We start from the raw sequence: 20,995 nt of genomic DNA on the forward strand, positions 1-20,995 counted from the left end.
ATGCTGTGATATTCTCATTTCTTGCTGACAGGTTTTTTAGCAGAGTTATTCTGCACTACTGGCAGGAAACATTAGTAGCCAGTTGTCTTCCCTGCCGTCTGGTGCAGTCTCCCAGCATCACTCACTTCCCCCACCCTGGCCCAAGGCCCTTCCTAGCCCCTTTCCCCAGGAGTGGCACACTCTCAGGACCTGTGCTCACCCAGGCTTCTCTCCAGACCATGCCCTCCCCAGCCCTCAGGCTCACCAGACAGCAGCAGGCCCAAGCTTGGGAAGGGAAGCTGGGTAAGGCCGCAGGCCCCCTCAACAAATGTCCTTTCTCTCCCCTCCTCTGGTGACAGGATGGGCAACACTCCAGATTCAGCCTCAGACAACCTAGGCTTCCGCTGTGCTTCCAGTGTCGGCCGGCTGCCTGGGGAGCTGTGAGCAGCCATGCAGAGACAAGAAGAGTCCTCCATGGTCCCCACGTCATTCCCTGACCTTACTCCAAACACAGCCAGGCCTCAACCAGTGGCCTCTCCAACTTCAGCCTCAGGAACAACCTCCTTCCCCTTCTCCCTCTGCATAACAGGAGCCTCTCACCAGGGCGGAAGAGCCTCTAAACCTCAGAGCAGGGGTCCTGGTCTTGGAGGAGAGGCCCGACTTGTTGACTGTGGCCAGGAACTGGGTGTTTCTACTTGAGGTCCAGTATTAACCATATAGGGGCCAAATGCTCGAACAGTTGAAGTAGAATGTTCTAAAAATTTTTAAATCTGTTCTCTCCCACTTTCTCCCTCTCTGAATGAGGAATCTGACATTGTTTCCTCAAAATAGAATTTCCCCACAGTTTTCCCCTCCACCTAGCAAATTGCCTTAGAAGGAAAAGGCTTCCTTCATTTGCCTTATCTGTATTTTTTGTCTCTCTGAAGGAACCTCATTTCCACTCTGCTATGTAAAATGTAGTGACTTGGGCTCTTTAAAGCACAGTGTCAATCTTAAAAGGGTGGGCACTGGGAGAACCAAATGACGACCCAGATGGTGAAGCTGAGCAGTGTGGGAGTCGGGAGGTAAATAATACTCCAGAGAGACACATATCACAAGCTTCCCCTTCTATTGTTAATTATTTATGGGCTTCCCAACACCGCTAAAATCATGTCCCTGGAGAGTAACCTGCTCCCATGCTGTCACTGGACATTGTCAGGTTAGTAAAACCTCCTGTGATTGTGTAGCTCGAACTGTCTCTGCCTTTTATCACCACTCTGGGACCCTAAGGGAAGAGCATCCAAGTGCCACAGTAACTCAGGACTTCCCATAAGGAGACCCTGAGATGGTGGCACAACTGGGTGGGGAGAAGCAGGAGGCTCCTGGGTCTGGGACGACATCTGTCTCTCCACTTTGGGCCTGGCCAGGTCTGCGTGTCTCACTGTGTCATGGGGACACCCTGTTCCCGTGTGGGACCCTTGCAGGGGACATCGGTTCCAGTTTCAGGGGTTCTTGGCTGGCTCACATCTCTCCCCTTTGCCTGACATTTCCAGGGCTTCCTCTCTCTGCCTGCCACAACCCTGACCCCACCCCATCCCACCCGCCAGCCCCTCAGTAGTCATCCTCGGCCAGGGAGAGGAGCACGGCCTTGGGTGTGTTCTCAAAGAGGGCGGCCCGGTTCTGCTGCTGCCCCTTCTTCACCCAGTGGCCGTAGATTCGGAAAGCATAGGCATCGATGAGGCGGCGCAGAGGCCGGAGGGCATAGGGGTTGCGGATGACAATCTCCCGGGTCACGGGCTTCACCCGCTGGTACAGGTAGTAGATGCGCACAGAGGCCAGCACTGTCAGAGCGATCACCTGAGGAGGCCCAGGACTCAGTACCCCTGCCTGGCAGTGCCGCCCCTGCTCCCAGAGTGCCTTTGTGAAGACTTAGGTGGCTTCTGCTGGGCCCTTCCTAGTCTCCCCCCATTCCCATCCTTCTAGCATCCCAGGGATTTAGGCTGATGGGCCAATCTGAAGTTGAGGGGGAGGAAGGTGCTCTGGAAACCCTGACTGGGTATAAGGAGCAGTCCCTGGGGTAGGGGAAGTAGGGGGCTGGGAGGCTTGGACTTCAGGAGCCAGCAGCAACTGCCCAGGGGCCCAGGGTTGGACTGGAAGCTTCCTTACCCTGAACTTGCCCCGGGGACTGAAGTGCCGCACTTCTTCCACCACATACTGCTGGAAGAAGGGATGCGCTAAGGCCTCCTCTGCCGTGCAGCGGCCCTGGGGTTTCACCACCAAGAAGCGGGAAATCTGAGAGGGCGGGAGTGGGACAGGAAATATGCTGATGGGCCTCTCCAGCATCCAGAGACAATGATGGGGGCGCAGGGACTTGCATGGCACAGCATCTCCCCTCCCCTGACCAAGCTTGGCCTCTCACCAAGTCCTTCACGGTATCTGAGTGATCATCCCACTCAGGTGAGCCAAACTGGTAGTTGCCACTCATGATCATCCTCAGCATCAGCATCTGCTTCCGGTGCCAGAAGGGTGGGGAGCCAGCCAGCAGGGTGTACATGATGACCCCTGTGCTCCACCTGGGGTGCCCAAGGGAAGGTCTTCACACCCAGCTTTGGGGGCACCAGGGGAGGGGGAGAGGGGCTAGCTACAGCCCCTACAGCTGCTTTCCCTTCCCAGCCCAGTGCCCCTGGTTATGGGGGTCATCGCTGCCCCCATGGTTCACCCCCACTCACATGTCCACCTCCTTCCCATAGCCTGGGTGGTCGTTGTTCATGGAGCACTCAATGATCTCAGGGGCCAGGTAACTGGGGGTCCCACAGATTTCTGCAGGAACAGTTAGCACCAGGGTAGTTCAGCCAGCAGGATTTGGAAGAGCAAGGGCTAAAGAAACAGTGGAGATGGAACAGAAATGGTGCTTGGGCAGGAACTCTCCTGACACTGGCCAGCTTCCTCAGGGCCAAGGGCAAGGGCAGAGTGCTGGTCCCTGTGGCCACCAGCTTGGGGCCTGTTGGCTGCCTGGTCACTTCAAGCCATCCTGGCCTACAACTTGGGTGATGGGATCCTAGTTAAGTCCTGGGAAGAGGACTTACCTGAAGAGATGCCTCGTCCCTGAAATGGTAGGGGTTTTACTCTGGGGAAGCAAAGTGAGGGGAGGAACCCAGGCAATCTCTGTTGCTAAGAGAGTAGATGAGAGAGTGGGAGTCCTTGACATGGGCCAAGGGCATGTAACCAGACCTCGCAGCTTCTTTCCCGGCTCCAGCTGGCAGGAAAAGCCGAAGTCGGTGAGTTTGATGTTCATGTCATCATCCAAGAGGATATTCTCAGGCTTCAGATCCCGGTGCACGATGTTGAGCTTGTGCAGGGTGCAGATCACCTCTAGCAGGGCTCGCATGATCTTCCTGGGCCAGGGCAGGCACATATTACTCACTTCCTACCACACAGGTCCAGGCACCAGGCAGGGAGACCCAAGCTCACACACTAGCCATGCTGCAAGTGAGGGAGGACTTGGGACAGGCTGGGGCCATCTAGACTGAGCCAAGGAGGGAGCGAGGCCACAAAAGCCAGTGGCACACATCCCAGCCCAGACAAATGAACGCCACTGGGCTTCCTGCGAACCCTCAGTGACCCCTCAGAGGACTCTGGGGAAAGGGAGTAGAGAGAGGGGCAGTGTACCCCACCTGGTTTCCTTCTCGCTCAGGGTGACCTTTTCAGTGAGGTAATCAAAGAGCTCCCCTCTCTTCATCCTGTGGGACAAAGGGTTTGAAACTGGATTGGTCCCAAGACCACCGGCTCTTTACCCTGCCCCCAGCGAGCTGCCTCCTACCCTAATACTTCCGTAGGCATAGTAGGCTGATCCCCATAAAGGACCAGGGCCTGGGGTGGGGGGCTCGGGAGGGAAGTGGGAGGCTGTTTGGGAAGACTGGAAGAACTGCAAAGGAAGTCGGGGGTTGTACACAGTGGCGGGGGTCCCTCCATCCATGGGACTGACATCCTAGGCTAGGCTCTCTCAGGGCCAAATCAAGGCTAGTGGCAAGAAAATGCACCCTGAGCCGCTAGCCCAGGGCCTGTGACCAAGATCAGAAGTCAGGAGTATCCTGATTTGTTCCAGGAGACAAATGGAAAGTTAGGAAGGATGAAAGTTTTGCCTATTTTTGGATTAAGAATTGTGGTTCAGAGGAGCATCCAAGATGGCAGCATAGAGAGGAGTGGAAGCTAAGTAGTCCCCCTGGAACAACTGAAAAAAAAAAACAGAAACTACTAGTAAATAATCCGGAATAACTGCAGGGGGACAAACATGACCGTCCACTCATCATATACTAACCTGAATTGGGACAATTGCCTGAGATCACAGCATAAAACCTGTAAGTAAGAACTGCAGATCTAAATTGGGAGACCCCTCCCCCACAGCCCAAGCTACAAAGCCTCCTGGTGCCAGAGAGAAGCTTTCTCCCAGCAAGTGAATATAGCTCAGCTGAGCTCCAACTGGGGTTTTAATTAGCGAGTGTGAACTGCTCACTATGAGGTTCGAATCACCAAGTAGACAGAGGCTCTGGGTGAACTGCCTTGGAGGGCTGGAGGGTCGCCTTGGACTAGCTCTGTTCCTTTTTCGACTCAGTGGAGAAAGCCTCAGCCATTTTCAGTTCCCAGTTCTGTGACCCAGACAGGGGTGTGGCACAGGCAGAGAGAGACCATTGAAATGCTAATGACCTCCCCCTAAGGCGTCTATCTTCTCTAAGAGGAAAGGGGTGGGGCCCAGCTCTACTACCTGCCTTTCATTCAGAACTTACACGAGTCAAGAATTATACGCTAATCTTTGCATCAGACAGAGAGTGCCCCTGCACGGCCCGGCTGCCCGCGGCCTCCCTTGAGGGACGATGCACACTAGTGATGTAGCACAGCCTTCCCTCAGCAGAGGTCCTGGAAGATCACAGCTGAGAAGGGGGGCCCACTCGGAAAACCCAGGGATGCCATGTCAATGCCAGGGACTTGTGGGTCAGCGACAGAGAAACTCTGGGGCAAAACTGAAATGAAGGCTTAGACTCTTGCAACAGCCTTGAATCTCCGGGAACACCTGGGAGATTTGATTATTAAAGCTGCCCTGCCTCCCTGACCACACAGACACATGCCCCACATTCAGGGTGGACAGCTCCAATAACAAACCCAAACTGAGTTCACCAACTGAACCCCACAAAAATCATTTCCCCACACACCACAGAGACAGAGTTGGGGAGAACTGACTTGAGGGGTATAGGTGACTCACAGACGCCATCTGCTGGTTAGTTGGAGAAAGTGTACACCACCAACATGTATTTCTGAAAAATTAGATTGGTATTTTTTTTTTTACAACTTGAAAGAACCCTATCAAGCAAAGCAAATGCCAAGAGGCCAAAAACAACAGAAAATCCTAATGCATATGATAAAACCAGATGATATGGAGAACCTGATCCCAAACACCCAAATCAAAATATCAGAAGAGACACAGTACTTAGCACAATTAATCAAACAATTACAATCAAGTAATGAAAACATGGCACAGCATATAAAAGACATGAAGAAGACCATGGAGCAGGATAAAAGGAACATAAAGAAGACCCTAGAAGAGCATAAAGAAGAAATCGCAAGATTAAATAAAAAAATAGAAGATTTATGGAAATAAAAGAAATTGTTGGCCAAATTAAAAAGTCTCTGGATACTCATAATACAAGATTAGAGGAAGTTGCACAACGACTCAGTGTCCTAGAGGTCCACAGAACAGAAAATGAAAGAACAAAAGAAAGAATGGAGAAAAAAATCGAAAAAATCAAAAAGGATCTCAGGGATACAATAGATAAACATCCAAATTTAAGACTCATTGGTGTCCCAGGAGGGGAAGAAAAGGGTAAAGGTCTAGAAAGAGTATTCAAAGAAACTGTTGGGGAAAACTTCCCAAACCTTCTACACAATATAGATACACGAAGCATAAATGCCCAGCGAACTCCAAATAGAATAAATCCAAATAAACCCACTCTGAGACATATTCTGACTAGACTCTCAAATACGGAAGAGAAGGAGCAAGTTCTGAAAGCAGCAAGAGAAAAGCAATTCACCACATACAAAGGAAACAACATAAGACTACGTTGTGACTACTCAGCGGCTACCATGGAGGCGAGAAGGCAGTGGCATGACATATTTAAAACTCTGAGAGAGAAAAATTTCCAACCAAGAATACTTTATCCAGCAAAACTCTCCTTCAAATTTGAGGGAGAGCTTAAATTTTTCACAGACAAACAAATTCTGAGAGATTTTGCCAATAAAAGACCTGCCCTACTTCAGATACTAAAGGGAGCCCTACTGACAGAGAAACAAAGAAAGGAGAAAGAGATATAGAGAATTTTAACAGACATATATAGAACCTTACATTCCAAATCACCAAGACACTCATTTTTCTCTAGTGACCACAGCTCTTTCTCCAGAATGGACCATATGCTGGGACATAAAACAAGCCTCAATAAATTAAAAAACAACAACAACAATTGAACAGATTCAAAGCACAATCTCTGACCACAATTGAATACAAACAGAAGTGAATTGTAACTCCACTATTTACTTCCTCCATGATATAAAATACACAAACTCTAATGACAAATCAGTGGTTTTGAACTCAATGTAAAATATGTAATTTTTGACAAGAACTATATAAGGTGGGGGAATGGAGGAGTATAGGTACAGTTTATGTGTCCTATTGAAATTAAGTTGGTATCAAAGAAAAACAAGATTGTTATGGATTTAAGAGTTCAATTTTAAGCCCCACAGTAAACACAAAGAAATTATCAGAGAATATGACCATAGAGATGAAAAGTAGAGTATGGGTTAAGAGAAATGGGGGAAGGGGCAATGGGGAGTTAAGAAATGAGTGTAGGGTTGCTGTTTGAGGTGAAGGGAAATTTCTAGTAATGGATGGTGGGAAGGTGATAGCACTACAACATTCTAAATGTGATTAATCCCACTGATGGAATGCTAGAGAGGGGGTGGAATGGGAAGACTTAGGTTGTATATATGTTTCCACAATTGAGAGAAAAAAAACAAAACAGTCTAAATAGATGACAACTGAATGCCAAGGATGACCCTGGATGGGATCGGAGGATGGAGGACAGGAGGCTCAAAGGGACACAGTTGAGACATAAGGAAAAGGAAATACAGAATGTAAGCTTTGTATCATTGCTGAATCTCTTGTACTTCTTAGCTGCGCTTAATGGGATTGCATAAAATAATGTTCTTGTTCATGGGAATTGTATATGTGAATTATAGTGTTTGTTCAAGGATGTGTGCAGCTAGCTCTCGTATGTTCAGAAGACAGAGCAATAGATGATGGATGATAGGGAGGGAGAGAGGGAGGGAGGGAGGGACGGAAAGAAATAGCGGTGTGACAACATGTTAAAGTTAGTGGATCAGGGTATCGGGGTGGGTCAGGGTATGATGGAGTTCTCTGTATGGGGTTTGTATTGTTTTTGCAACTGTTCCTATAACTTTGAATTTATTTCAAAATAAAATAAAATAAAAAAAACTGGTTCAATTTTCTCACCTCTTGGGATGATCTAGAGAGATGTCTCTGGTAGAAAAATCTAGTGATATCTCAGAGGGCTACTTGGGGCAGTATTAGAAATAGCTTCCCCAAGCAATTTCTTCAAAGGTTAGAGACACATGAGCTGTCCCCAAGGGCTGCCTGCCTGTACAGGACAGTTGGGACAGCTCCAGCTGGTCAAGTCTGGCAGGGTTCTGGGAGGGCTCGCTTGTTTAAATAGGAAAGGGTGGACTCACCAGGAAAGCAGTAGGATTTCCAGGGCAAAAAGGGAGAAAATGAAGAACAAAGAATTTGGCCAGCCACATAGAAAGGCAAGGAAACCCTTGGGCTTAGCTGGTGAGGGTGGGGGGTTCTATTTGGGGAGACAACCTAGAATTTTCAGAGGCAAACCTTGTTTTATACGATATGTGTATCATGCTCCCAATAGGCAATGTGTGAATCCGGTTTTTATCATTTTAATTCTCTTTGAAAGACACTAGGAGAACTTGCTAGCAGCCACAGCAAGAGCAGCAAATAGATCAACCTGTACAAAGTACACACCAGGCTCCTGCCTCCTTGGAACTGGCAGTTTAATTGTACACGTATGCAAAGTTAAACTGTCTTAAGGTACAATAATACTGCACATATTCAGTATAGTGGGAATACGAAATGTTCCAACAATACAAAGTCTACTTGAATAATTTTCTCAACTAAAATGAGCTCCTAGATTAGCTGTTATGTGTGGAAAACAAGCACCCCCTATGCCAGTGATTGACGTCGGCCCAGAGATTTGGGTTCTATGGGGAGAGCACAACGGGGCTGCAGAGTACCCCACCCCACCCCCACCCCGCCCTCTTCCGGGAGCCTTTTCAAATGGAAATGCTGATAAAAGTCTGGGCACGCAGCTCACAGAGCACAGAGCCTGGCAGAGTGGTTGGTATCGCCTTTCCTTTCTTGAGAAGAGAAAGGAGCTGAAGGGCCTGCCGGTCCCTAGGACCCTGCAAAGGGTGGGAAGGAGCCCATCTCATAGCCAGTGGGGGTGACGGGGGGAATGATGACATCGATGACGATGAAGATGATGATGATGTGAGCTCCACCTCTGAACCCCCTGCCATACGCCTCCCTGGTCTGAGCCGTCCCCGCCTGCCTCTCCCTGGATTCTGCTGGCCTCCCTGTCTTCCCTGCTGCCTCCTGATAGCCGGGCACGGCCAGCATGATCCTTTCTACAGGTGCACCTGATCACAGCACCCTCTTGCCCTCGGCCCTCCAGCAGCTGCCCTTCGCATTTTAAAATCCAAAGTCCTCGCCGTGGCTAAGACGCCCTGCAGGGTCTGGCGGTTGGTACCACCTGCCTGGCGTCCTACCACTTACCACACGCTGGCTCCACTCCTCCACCCTGGCTTCCCGGCCCCGCCTGCCGCATGCCACGCCCACCCAGCCACAGGGTCCTCGCGCTCTCTCTTCCCTCTGCCTGGAAGGCTCTTCTCCAGGTCTGCTCAGGTCCCAGCCTCAGCCCTCCCCGACCACCCCATCTAAAGCATCCCTCTCTCCCCTCGCTCTGCTTTATGTATGCACATGTGTACCTAAGTCTGTGCATATATCATGTCTTTGTTTTCTGTCCACTCCCCATGAAAATTATTACATGAAGCCAGGGACCTAGTCTGTCTTGCTCACTGCAGTCTCCTCAGCACCTAGAATAAGTATTGCGTGAACAATCATCATCAATGTGCCAGTCACCAGGCTAAGCTTTTTCATGTAAATGTCTCATTTAAACATCACCTCAGTCCTACTATAACCACCATAATTCAGATGAGAAGACCGATGCCCAAAGAATCATTCAGCCCCCAAGTGGTCCCAGGATTCAAACCCTGGCAGCCTGACCCCAAGGGCAGATCTGTCTAAAGCATTTGCAACCTGTTTGGTGTCCATGGTGCAGGGGGCTGGCTGCTGGTCTCTGGGAAGCACTGGGTGGGGGGCCACATGAGGACGGTCTTTGAGGGGCTCCCAGAGTGTGGCCAGCTCCAGGGCTGGATACTTACAGGTCAAACACCAGGAAGAAGAAAGTGTTGGTCTCATAAGTGTCCTTCAGCTGTACTGAAATGGAAATGGCCAGCTGGGGTCAGACAGCAGAGACACCTGGGCAGGGCAGCAGGGGCTGGGGCAAGGGGTTTAAGGTGGAAGTGGGGACGTCAAAGGCTGGGGCATGGGTATCAGGATGGTGCTCAAAGGCTGTCCACCCAGGGAGGCCCAGGGACTTTGAACTGCTATTCCCCCACCCGCACCCATCCCCACCCCTGCCTGGAACCCCCTCTATCTGGCTGGCACAGTCGAGTCCCAAAGCTACGGGGCTGGTGGAACCTCAGGGTGCAGAAGCATCCCAGTTGGTTCTGGGCAGTTGCACAGTGGGGCCGCACCCCCTGATCTGGGTCGTCAGGGCAGAATCATGGAGTGGCAGGCCCACTGTGCTTTGGAGTCATCACTCACTGATGTTGGGGTGCCCTGAGACCTTGCGCAGGATGTCCACCTCCTTCAGCGTGGCCTCTCGCAGCTCCTGCACCTCCTCAGGGCTGAAGCTGCCCCCACCGGTGATGTCGATGATCTTCACGGCATACTCCTTGCATGTGGGCTTGTGGATGCAGCGCCTGACGACACTGCTAACTCCCCTGCGGGAGCAGAGAACAGATGGTCCCAGCAGCCCCTCACCCTGGGGAGGGTCCCAGATTGAGGGGTGCCCAGTCCAGCCACAGGACATGTGTCTTGCCCTTTTCTGGTGATTGATGCTTTCCCCCCACCTCCCTGTGTGCTTTGGGGGATGGTAGGATGAAGAGACAAGGCACAGGGAAAGTGAGCAGCCCAGAGATGACTAGTAGCCAGCCCAGTTTCAGGTCTCTGGAATAGTCCCATGCTATTCCTCAGCAGGAGGGAAGAAACTGTCCACTCCAAGGGCCATAACTTGCCCTCTGACCCCTGACACTGCCTACAGTAGGGTTAGGGTGTGCCTGGGGAGCTCTTTGCTGGGAGAAGTCTCTGGACAAGGTACTCTTATGCCCCCCTTATCAGTCCTGACATCAGGAAGGCAGGACCCCCAAACTGACGGATTCTCCAAGTGGGCAATGCTTTGGGGATGCAAGTGGGGTGGGTACTCAGGGTCAAGCAGAGATAACTCCAGCTGCTGAGCCTACTGGAGCCCGGGATAGTAACCTGCAGAGCAGGTCAGAGGCGGGGCTGCCTTACCTGCCTAGGATCTCCTTGGGCTCATAACTCTCGTAGAAGCCCTGGGCAGAGTACGAGTCTGGCAGTGCCTCGTCCCGGGTCATGCTCAGCTCCTCAGGAGGTAACTCTGAAGGGCTGAGAGGGGAACAGAAAGAAGCTGTCAGCTCTCCTGACTCAGGGGATTGGCCCCTTGAAGGCTGGAACCATTTCTCATCTTTGTGTCTCCTGGCACAGGGCCTGCCGAGAGTGCATCCTCGAAATTAAGGTTTGCACACACTCACATTCGTAGCAGTGTGATTCACAACAGCCAGAGGGTGGAAGCAACTCAAGTGTCCACCGACCAATGAATGAAGAAACAAAGTGTGGTGTCTCCATACAACGGAATGATACTTAGCCATAAAGAGAAAGAAATTCTGTTACCTGCTGCAACATGGATGAAACTTGAAGACATCATGCTAAGTGAAATAAGCCAGATTCAAAAGGACCAAAATTGCATGATTTCACTTTTATTAAATACCTAAAATAAGCAGATTCATAGAGACAGAAAGTAAATTACAAGTTACCAGGGGCCGGGGTCGGGGTGGAGAGTGGGGGATTAGAGCTCAATGGGTGCAGAGTTTCTGTTTGGGATGATGGGTGGCAGTGCTGGTAGCACAAGCACTGTGACCGTGACGAACTCCACTGAACTGCATCCTGGCACGTAGTTAAAATGGGAGATGTTATGTTATATATTTATTACCACAATAAATATTCACAAATTTAGTGTTCGTGGAATAAAAACTCAGCTAACTTTGGCTTCACACCTCTTTCTGGACCCCAGAGATGACCATTTTCCTTCCTTCCAGACTCTCCTCACTTAGTTACCTGGAGCTTTGGAAAGAGCCGGGCTGGCTTCTCCCCAATGGCTATAAACTCCCATGACCCCCAGGTGACCAGGCAGCTCCCTGCAGTCATGTTGTCATTGCAAGATGCTGCTGTGCCCAGGGCAGGAGATCAGGCCCCACGGTCAGCTCTGATGGGGTCGGCACAGCCTTGGTTTTAGAAAGGCCCACAGAGAAATTCTGCAGAATTTCCTCTAGATATGACGCTAGTCCCGCTTTCTCTGGCTGCTCTCAGCACTTGCGGGAAAGATGAGGTTTACAATTTCATCTTCCTCACCTGCGGCTCCTTTGGCCTCTCCCCATGTCACCAGTTGTAACTGTCCTACCCTGAAACATGCCTCCTTCCAGGACATGCTTTCCTGCTTGGCCACGCTGCTCCTTCCTCATTCATTCCCACTCAGCCAGGACACTCACAGCCACTTGCTCGTTCCCCCACAGAGCCGACCGCTGCACTTTGCCAAGAACTGTGCCGGGTGCTCTGAGGGATGCAGAGCTGACGGGTGAGTTGTAGTCCTGGTCACCGCGTCATCCCTCCCTGCGTCATCTTCTCTGGGCAGCTACCCTGCCTCAGCCTTCTCTGCCCTTGGCGCCCAGGGCAGGCATGCAGCAGGTGCTGCCCCTGAAAGGAGCCAAGCGGTCCTGCTGCAGGGTGGGCCTGGACGGGACACACAGGGGCCCAGCTGGCCAGCCCTGCCTCGGGAACAGAGCAGCCACCTGGGAACTGGACTCCTCCTGCCTCACGCAGGATTGAGAAATGGGGAAAATCATCCACTACCAGGAACAGGGGCAGGTAGGAAACAAGAACAAGTTGGCACTCAGCAGGGCCAGAGCTGCTTGCAGCCCCACTGCCACCTGCTCCTCTGGGCCTACGAAGGCCTGGCCCGGCAAAGTGACCCGTTTGCCGACTGGACACATGGCAGCCCTGGAGGCCCCAGGACTCAGGCTGGCTGCTTCAGGGCCTGGTGTCCTCACTGCTAGATGCCTTGTCACCAGAGCGAGGTTTCGAATAACAACAGCCTCCTCTGCCAGCACAGGCGCGGGCCGCCGCACAGGCTCCCTCTTCCCCAGGCGGCAACTGGGACCCAGGCCAGGGTGTCTGAGTCTCACGCAAACAAGCCCATTTCCCAGCAGGTCCTTTTAGGACCCCAGTATGAGCACCTGTGACCCCACCTGCCGTTTCCCAAGCTTAGACAGCCCCAGACCGCCCCACCCTGCGTGTGTCCTCCCTCCCCTCAGCCCTCTGCAGGCAAAGGGCATACCCCACCCCATCACAGCAGGGTATCATCTCAGGCTGGGGTCTCTGTCCCCTGGCACTACCAGTTGGGCTGAGTCTGGCTGCACTCACTTCACCTGGTGGGGGTGGTGATGGGGGGGGTGCAGTGTTTATTTTGCCCCATCCTCCTACTCTGAGGCCTAACTTGGGGCCAACTTTGAGCCTCTGCCCCCAGCTGCCCCCAATGCACCCTTATACGTTTCCCAAGACCCCTTTGGAGAGGGTTCCCAACTGGAAGTAGGTGGCCTGGTCCTTTATGGAACATTAACACCTCTCCCCCAAACTCAAAGTCCAAAACCACAGCCACGGGATCCACTCTCTGTGGCCCCCACCCCCCACTCACCTCCAGGGAGGCTTCAAGAGGCCATGGGGCCATTCTCCTGCATGGATCCAGGCTGCCTTCAGAGGCAAGAGAAACGGGCCTAACGGATCTGGGGTTTCTCTCTTCCCCACACCCTGCCCTGCCCAGCTGCCGCCTGGCTTTTGTCCATCACTGGCCCGTTACTCACCGTTATCTCCTTCCCCTTGAGAGAGCTGGGCAGGAATCCCAACGGTTCTGGAGCCCCTGGGGGAGAGGGGACGGCAGAGGGATGGAGCCGTTTCCCAAGCTGACAACAGAGCCTGCAGTCTTGCAGCTATCCCTTCAGGTTTTGCTACTTGATGACCAAAGCCTTACGTGCCAAAAATAAACCACAACTGCAAACCTGGGACGCCGGCCAGGCTCCAGCAGGGGCAGCAAAGAGCGCTCGGGGTCGAGGCTCCCAGGGAGCGACCTCTGGCGGAAAGTAAGGGACGCTCGGGGACGGGAAACCAGGCAGAGCAGCAGCATGTGACGAGCCTACTGGGCCTCCAGGATTCAGCCTTGCCGGGAACACACTTGCTACTCTTGGGGCGATTTCCGGGTACGCTCAGGGCAGGGCCCTGGGAAACAACCCTGTGCTCAACAGCAGCCCTGGCTGCCACAGGAACCCAATTCTGTGATTGCTCTACATCGTACAGGAATCAACCACTGATCCGCCCTCCTTACCCCATTTTTGTTTTCAGCCAGCCATTTCTGTTAGGAGGAATTCCACATGCCATGAGCAGCACATGGGCTCCAGGAATTTACCAGGCTGTAAATCCATTCTCTGAGTGTGACTTTGGACAAAGTGTCCTCCAGCAGGATTACTCCTTAAGGGATTGATGGAATTGCAAACACACAGGAGACAATCATTCTTTATTGCGCCTTCATTCTAAAAGCTAGCATTTTTTCAAACCCCTTATCCTGATATTCCAAGTTGGGGGTGGGTAATACAGCGCTTCACATAGCAGCTGAGCCCACAAATACCCGATTGGCATTTTATAAACTTCTTCAGACATGATCTCACTCGGACCTCAAAATTGATATTAAGCCCAATTTAATGTGACTTGCTCAAGGTCACTGAGTAGGAGAGCCCAGATGCCGACACTAACCCCAGATGTCATGGGTCCAAGTGTCCTTTCATATGTTCCATGTCATGCTGACCATCTTTCACTCCGGGGAATTTTTTCTGAATTGCTATATAGAAAACGAGTTGAGAACTTCAGGGTATGAGCTTCCAACTTAATGAAACGCAATACCTGGCTCAAAGCATGAAAACATCTCAATCTCCTCCTTTTACTTCCTGTTTATAGGCCCAGTTCCCCTCATTCTAAGCTATCGATTTGATTGCTGGTTTATACTTTTAATGAATCATGAAATCCCTTCTGGTCCTGGAGCAACAGGCCAATGCATCCAGCAGATTATTCCACGCCTTTCTCTGGGCAGCCAGCACTCCCACAGGGCAAAGGCAGGTCAGTCAGACTGTTGTATTTTATCGCAGTTACTGGTTTTTCTTTGATCCACTGATTCACTGTCTGGGCACCCACCCCACATGCATGCCTCAGACATAAGGGGCACCTGAGCAATAACTGTGCACTCTTGGAGGTCCTGAGCCTTCTGAAAGGGCCAAGGAGCCCACTGGTTGTGGGTGAACTCTTTGAGGTCATTCAAGTTCTTCAGAAAGGGAGTCTTGGCCCTTTTCAGGAACTGAGAGATGAGGTGCGGAGTGGGACACTCCAAGAACACAGCTGAGGACATGAGATAACTCATTCAGCAGCAGCTCATTCACCTGTAGTAATGGAGGTCTCTGAAATTCAGGTAACAGAATCTATAAAAGTACATCGGAGACTGGGAAAACTGCAGAGCCAAATGTAGGCTGGAGGTAAGCTCCTAGAAGTGAATGAAAATTTTGAGCTCTGGGAGGGATTGATGTGGATTCATTTAAGAAAAAGAAACATCACTCCTCATCCCAGTTGAATCCATCCCCTTAAGACAACATGGGGTGGGTAAATGCAGCTCCAGCTCTTTTGTGGGTATTCTAGGTAGAAGGTATGCCTTAGAAGAAAAACACCTGCAGAGGAACTGCCTGTATCAGGAAAACAGTTTTTATCTCCAGACAATTAACCTGATCTACTAGGGGAGCAGAGACAAGTAGTCCTGACCTGGCCACAGGGAATCCGCTCACGTAATGGGGTCTAGTTCCATGTTCCATCAGTCACTTGATTAGAACACCCAGTATTCTAAATTAAGTTTTCTGTTCCTGCTCACTTTATGGAATACTGGTTCCCCAAAACCTGTAACCCTTCGAACTTTCTTAACGAGTAGCATGTTCGCTAGTGAGTCATTCTTTACACAACTAATTGCTCTACAAAAGCTCCTCAGGGAGCTCTGCCAGGTCCTTTGGGTTGATGCTCATTTAACATCCAGAGATAGCAGACTAGATGAGCTTCAAAGACATGGTGAGACAGTTTTGTGAAATGAGTATATTGAGTCTGCATTCATATTCCTTAACCAACTGGTGACCTTTAACTTAAAAGATACTATACCTTGGAAGAAAATCACTTTATTTTAATTAGTTCACAGATAATAATATCACAGCAGCTGGTTTAAAGAGGCCACACAACCAACTGTACAGCCCAAACTCTACATCATCTCAATGAACTTCTATATAATAATAATACCCTCTTCCTTTGTGATTCTGAAGCAAGGAAGCTATTAATAATAGAGAAGAGGTTTAACTGGTGGTTTTACACTTTATACTTTCACTATCAATTATTGTTTTACTCTAAATTAACTTGGTCATGAGCACAGATTTTCCATTTCTTCATTTTCAACTTCTTGATTAGGCTAATCCTGCAAACAGAAAAGGTAAATTTAGAAGTTAGCTGCATAAATTCAACAAAACAGAAGCCTTCCAAATTATGAAAGGAGGGACAACAGTCCAAGGTTACGGATTTCCTTCGAAAGCTATTAAAGGCATCCTCAACCAACAAAACTTCAATTCTACACTTACCACAACTGAGAAAAGATAGAGCACATGTGCTTCTAGGGACAGTCTGAGGCAAAATCAGATTCAGAACACAACTGGTAAAAGCTTAAGATAATGACTAGAAACCTCTAGGCCAGCTTCTTGTTATAAGATTTGGAATTTAAACAAAATCTCTAACTTGTCTGTTTAATTTATTAAACAGAGAACCCCAAATTCTATAGGCTCCAGGAAGTACCATTCACTGAATTTAGTAAATGTGATTTCATTCATGGCTTGATAAATCACCTACCATTTGCAAATTTGCACTGCTTCAGCACCTCGCTGAAACCCTCACAAAGCTTAAGGTCACTCTGATTCTGGGCACACTCCAAAAACTGTTTCATCTCATAGTGGCAAGGGCCAAACTGCTCCTGCTGCTGGTATGCTGGCTGAGCTCCCTGTGGCTCCTGCAAAAGCAAAACATGCAAGACGATTAAGAAAGGAAATCACATCTACACCTAGACAAAGAGCTGTGTCCACTGTCTTTGAGGTTAACTTGTGAAACAGAATTAGAACCAGATGCAAATTAAAGGTTTCATCTATAATGTAACAATATGGTAAGTGAAAAATTTTAAAGTCAGGAAGCAAATGATCTTAACAAAATTACAGTTGTAATCAAAAGATTCAAAAACAAAGATGCAAATAAGGTGAAACGGTTATCTGGGCGTCTCTAAAGTGAAGCTTCACAGAGAATAACTGGACTATTACGAGAAAAATAGATGGACGAGAATTTCAAGCATACCAGAAATATGACAGAGTATATAGCCACGCTAATCCACAAACCTCCGAAAGAGGGGTAGTGGCAGACATGAGGTAAAGAGATCACAGGGCATACAGCCATTATAAATTTCTGAACCCTTAATTGAGAATGAGAATAGACTAGTAAGAAGTCACAGTTAAAACATTTAAAACAAGGGAGAAATGGCTGTTTTACGAGTCAGGGCGGACTGCTACAATTCTACTCCCTGGGAAGAAGTATGATTTGTGCAGTACTTTTTGATGCTGGCCTAAGGCACTAACTCAACCACCAAATGTGGCTTTGGATAACCCACTTTCTGCTAACAGTATGGTGAATTCTAAATTTAAATATAGCTCCTTAAAGACACAAAGAACTTACAAATGAGGAGGTTTTCTTATAAAACACACCTATGGAAGGGCAATGCTGCCTAAAATCTTACCTGGTAAGTGATGTCGGGCCTTGCGGGCTCAGCACTGCTCCCTCCACCAAAGCCCCCAGTGATGGCATGACCCAGCGTGTGCCCAACAGCAGAGCCCACAGCCACGCCAGCTGCAGTGGTTGCCATCTGGGCCATGAGACCCGGCTGCCGGGGCGCAGCAGCAGGTGAGCCAACCGCAGAGGGTGGGACTGCCGCTGGTGGCTGAGCTGCCGGTGCTGGCCGGGGGACAGCTCTCATCTGAGGGGCCCGGCTATGAAAGAAAAGAACACAAATTACAAAGTTCCCAAGTCCAAACCAGGTTTGGAAATTATCAACTTAAAGAAAAACAAACTTGTATATTAAAATAATCCCCAGGATTATCTTTTCAAATATTAAACACAAATACTCATTATTTATGCTAGGTGCTGAGAATATAACTGTGAACAAAAGACAAAAATCTCTGCCTTCATGGAGTTTACATTTCACTGAAGGATCAAACAAGTGAAATATGTCAAATGGTATTAAATGCTAAGGAAAAAAATAGGAGAGGGAGAGTATGCTGTTGTGATGTCCCAATTTCAAGGCATTTAGGGAAGCAACGTGGTACTGTGCTTAATGTCCTGAATTTGCAATTTGAAAACCCAGGTATGAAACCTGGCTTTCCAATGAACTGAGGCACAACCTTGGACAAGTCACTTATTCCCATTTCCTTACTTCTGCAAAACAGGAGTAACATCTACCTCTGCGGTTATCATGAGGTGTAATCAGCAATACATTTTTAAAAAAATTGTATTGTGGTAACATGTAAATACATAATTTACCATTTTAACCATTTTATTTGTACAATTCAGTGGCATTAATTACAGTCACAATACTGTGCTACCATCACCACCAACCATTACCAAAACTTTTCCATCACCCGGAACGGAAACCTATTGAGAAGTAACTGCCAATACCCACCTCCTCCCAGCTCCCGGTGACCTCTCTACATTCTCTTTTTACTCCTTGCTTAGTGTAGGTATCTCATGTAAGTGGAATCAAACAACATTAATCCTTTTGTCACAAAAGGATTAGCTATCACGTATTTAAGATTCACCCATGTTGTAGCATGTATCAGCACTGCATTCCTTTTTATGGCTAAACACTTTTATTGTACCTATATGCTACAGAAACACATTTTAAGCATGGATGCTCAATGATTATTCAACGTATTGAAATGTTATTTTCCCAATAATATTACCTTTCTTTTACATTGTATTTTTGTTATTTTTTACGTTTCCGCTGATTTTCAGTTATAAAAGTCCACTTTTTTTATAATTTGCCGGTTACAACTATTTATAATAAGCACTGACCTAAAGCATTTTAAGTAATAATTCACAGATACCTACATATATAATTAAGCCACTAACGGGACATCTACCGAAATGTGGGGGTCGCCTACTCCCAACCAGCTTGCCGGGCCCAGCACGGTGTCCGCCCGAGGGCGGCCCACGCCTCAGACCCGGCCTGAACTCCCCCTCCCGCGGCCTTCCCCAGCCGACGCCTCGGCCTAGCGCGGCCTCCCCCTGCGTCACGACGGCTGCAGTGTCCGGCCACCGGCGCCTAGGCCCCAAACCCTACAACTGTCCCCACCTGGCTGGAGGGGCCATGCGTGAAGTACGGCTTCGGCTTCCACGCGGCATCACAAGTACGCGGCGGCTCCGCTTCTAGATGGGTGAAAGTCCGAGAAGCGAGCCCAGAGGCTTCTGCGGAGAAGCAGAGAAGACGGAAGGCAAAGCCAGCCTTAGCACGCGGCCAATCAGTGCGCAGTCTGAGGCCTTCCCTGCGGGCCGTGAAGGTCACTGGGAGAGCATGACGTAAGCAGGGCGCCTCGTCGTACGCGTTAGCGTCATGAGCTGGCGCCAAGGTTGTTTAGAAACCCGGAAGTTCCTGTGGTTACCTAGCATATCTTCTGCAGTCATAAAATGAGTCGGAAACGCTAGCGATATGTTTCGTAAGGCGGTTGGCTACTGCTTTCTTCACACTTTGTATTACTAATGTGGTAGGTTAAGTGCAACCTTATCAGATCTCTGGTTTGACCGCCAGTGCACCTTGGGCAAGTTACTTAACCTTCTCAGCATTTAGCCACTTATTTGAGCAAGTATTTTTTTTGAGGCACAACGTGGACTGTAATATGAACTGAACAAAGAAAATTGAAATTTTTAGGCAGGGAATGACAGCTGATTTTTTTTTGTATTTGTAATTCTCTCTTTTGTCTCTGAATCCAGTCGAAAATTAAATTCAGATAGTAATAATGCCTTACATTTATGGATTACTATATATTTTCAACCCCCTTGCTTAAATATATAACTTGTGCCCAGAATTAGGATACTATTCAAAAAGATAAATCAGGTGGTGGTGGTATGAAGAAAAAGCAGGATAAGGGGGATGGGAGGTTAGCAATTGGTCAGGGCAGACCTCTTTGAAGAGATAGCATTTGACCAGAGTCCTTGAGAAAGTGGGAGCAAGCCCTGTGGTTATCAAGAATAAGAGCATTCCAGGCATCCGAGGGAACAGCAATGGCATAAGCCCCAGGGAGCTGTGCTTTGGTATTATTTGGTGTGAAGTGCTTTAACAGTAACATTTTAGAGTCGCTGCAGAGGGGGAAAAGTTGGCTAGTGGCGTTTCATAGGTGGCTTCATGGTAAAATACTTGGGGTTGGGGTGAGATTTTTGAAAAAGAGGAAGCAGAGATGGAACCTCCATTTCTGCTTGGATGTCTTTCAAGAATTTTCCCCTTCCACCAGAAGTAGAATTTAAAACAACCCTTCTATGTTCCAACAACTGCAGAATGTTGGAGGAATAGAGGGGGTAAGTAATGCAAAACCCTTTTGTGAAAAACAAAAAATTGTTATTTTTACAGAGCTTCTTGAAGGAATTCGAACTTCACAGATGGTAAGACTTTGTACTTGCCTTTGGATAATTCATAAGCAGAGTTGGAGAAAAGCAGCCTTGTGAAAGACACATCCTGGCACGAGACACATCTTGGCATGAGTAAAACTTTGGACAGTTTAAGAAAGAAAGGAATCCAGACCAAAACAGAGATTATTTTAATTATACTTGGCTAAGTCATTAATTTCTAAATTAAGAGGGACTATTAGATGTACAAGGTTATTTTATGAGAGTAAAAGATCAGAAACAACCTAAATTCTCAATAGAATACTAGTAAAATAAATTATGTATAGTCACATAATATGTCAGCTGGGATGCACGTGGCTGGCGTCTGCTGGTCCTTTGTTTCCAGGTTGCATTTCAAAATGGCTTTCTCCAAAATGTCTCTGGAATGCTGTCTCTCTTAGCTTCTCTCAGCTCTCTGCTTGGTTCTCCTGGGGCGTTTCTTTCTAAGTGTCTGGGGGTCCTCTCTTAGCTTCTCCAGGGTGAACTCTGGGCTTTGTCTCTTAGTGTAGCATCTCCAGACATCTTTCTTTCTGCGTCTCTGAGCGTCTCCGAGCATCTAGCCTTTGAAACCATGAGCCGATAAATTTCCATTGTTAAACCAAAAAAAAAAAAAAAAAGAAAAAAAAGAATGAGGAAAGCTATATATTGATATGCAATTATTTCCAAGATAAA

General features: G+C 48.7%; 3 protein-coding genes across 6 annotated transcripts in view; 1 reads left to right on the top strand and 2 right to left on the bottom strand.

The window, feature by feature from the left end:
- Nucleotides 1-1,204, top strand: part of SUMF2 (sulfatase modifying factor 2) — a 15,744-nt gene extending 14,540 nt beyond the window's left edge. For both annotated transcript variants that reach the window (XM_037813676.1, XM_037813677.1), the window contains exon 9: nucleotides 339-1,204. In XM_037813676.1, coding sequence (XP_037669604.1) covers nucleotides 339-423 — 85 coding nt within the window. In that variant the 3' untranslated portion in view covers nucleotides 424-1,204. The remainder of the gene's footprint in view (nucleotides 1-338) is intronic.
- On the bottom strand, nucleotides 1,071-15,613 carry PHKG1 (phosphorylase kinase catalytic subunit gamma 1). 3 transcript variants are annotated; one of them, XM_037813675.1, is made up of 10 exons: nucleotides 13,372-15,613; nucleotides 10,730-10,843; nucleotides 10,002-10,158; nucleotides 9,535-9,584; nucleotides 3,633-3,698; nucleotides 3,190-3,353; nucleotides 2,688-2,778; nucleotides 2,378-2,531; nucleotides 2,125-2,250; nucleotides 1,071-1,815 (listed from the first exon to the last, which is right to left on the bottom strand). In XM_037813675.1, the coding sequence occupies exons 2-10, from the start codon at nucleotides 10,810-10,812 to the stop codon at nucleotides 1,570-1,572; spliced, it is 1,137 nt and encodes a 378-aa protein (XP_037669603.1). In that variant the 5' UTR covers nucleotides 10,813-10,843; nucleotides 13,372-15,613; the 3' UTR covers nucleotides 1,071-1,569. The 3 variants fall into 3 exon arrangements, with proteins under 3 accessions (XP_037669603.1, XP_037669601.1, XP_037669602.1); XM_037813673.1 differs by having other exon boundaries at nucleotides 9,535-9,589; nucleotides 9,980-10,158; XM_037813674.1 differs by lacking the exon at nucleotides 13,372-15,613 and adding an exon at nucleotides 13,206-13,267 and having other exon boundaries at nucleotides 9,535-9,589; nucleotides 9,980-10,158.
- Nucleotides 15,614-15,749: 136 nt separating this feature from the next.
- Nucleotides 15,750-19,223, bottom strand: CHCHD2 (coiled-coil-helix-coiled-coil-helix domain containing 2). The gene is made up of 4 exons (XM_037813678.1): nucleotides 19,020-19,223; nucleotides 17,409-17,658; nucleotides 16,481-16,637; nucleotides 15,750-16,055 (listed from the first exon to the last, which is right to left on the bottom strand). Exons 1-4 carry the CDS (start codon nucleotides 19,067-19,069, stop codon nucleotides 16,045-16,047), a joined length of 468 nt encoding a protein of 155 aa, XP_037669606.1. The 5' UTR covers nucleotides 19,070-19,223; the 3' UTR covers nucleotides 15,750-16,044.
- Between the last annotated feature and the right edge of the window lie 1,772 nt (nucleotides 19,224-20,995).

Source organism: Choloepus didactylus, chromosome 21 (assembly GCF_015220235.1).
Source record: "Choloepus didactylus isolate mChoDid1 chromosome 21, mChoDid1.pri, whole genome shotgun sequence".
NCBI lineage: Eukaryota > Metazoa > Chordata > Mammalia > Pilosa > Megalonychidae > Choloepus > Choloepus didactylus.

What these genes read in the sequence shown, in the direction of transcription:
- PHKG1 (XM_037813673.1), bottom strand. Translation starts at nt 10,812, where the DNA reads ATGACCCGGGACGAGGCACTGCCAGACTCGTACTCTGCCCAGGGCTTC. An exon ending in CTCAGGGCACCCCAACATCA is followed by an intron (nt 9,590 to 9,979) that starts GTGAGTGATGAC and finishes TTTCCATTTCAG; the next exon opens with TACAGCTGAAGGACACTTAT. An exon ending in CTGAGCGAGAAGGAAACCAG is followed by an intron (nt 3,354 to 3,632) that starts GTGGGGTACACT and finishes GCCCTGGCCCAG; the next exon opens with GAAGATCATGCGAGCCCTGC.
- CHCHD2 (XM_037813678.1), bottom strand. Translation starts at nt 19,069, where the DNA reads ATGCCGCGTGGAAGCCGAAGCCGTACTTCACGCATGGCCCCTCCAGCC. An exon ending in CGCATGGCCCCTCCAGCCAG is followed by an intron (nt 17,659 to 19,019) that starts GTGGGGACAGTT and finishes TTTCTTTCATAG; the next exon opens with CCGGGCCCCTCAGATGAGAG. An exon ending in GGCCCGACATCACTTACCAG is followed by an intron (nt 16,638 to 17,408) that starts GTAAGATTTTAG and finishes TTGCTTTTGCAG; the next exon opens with GAGCCACAGGGAGCTCAGCC.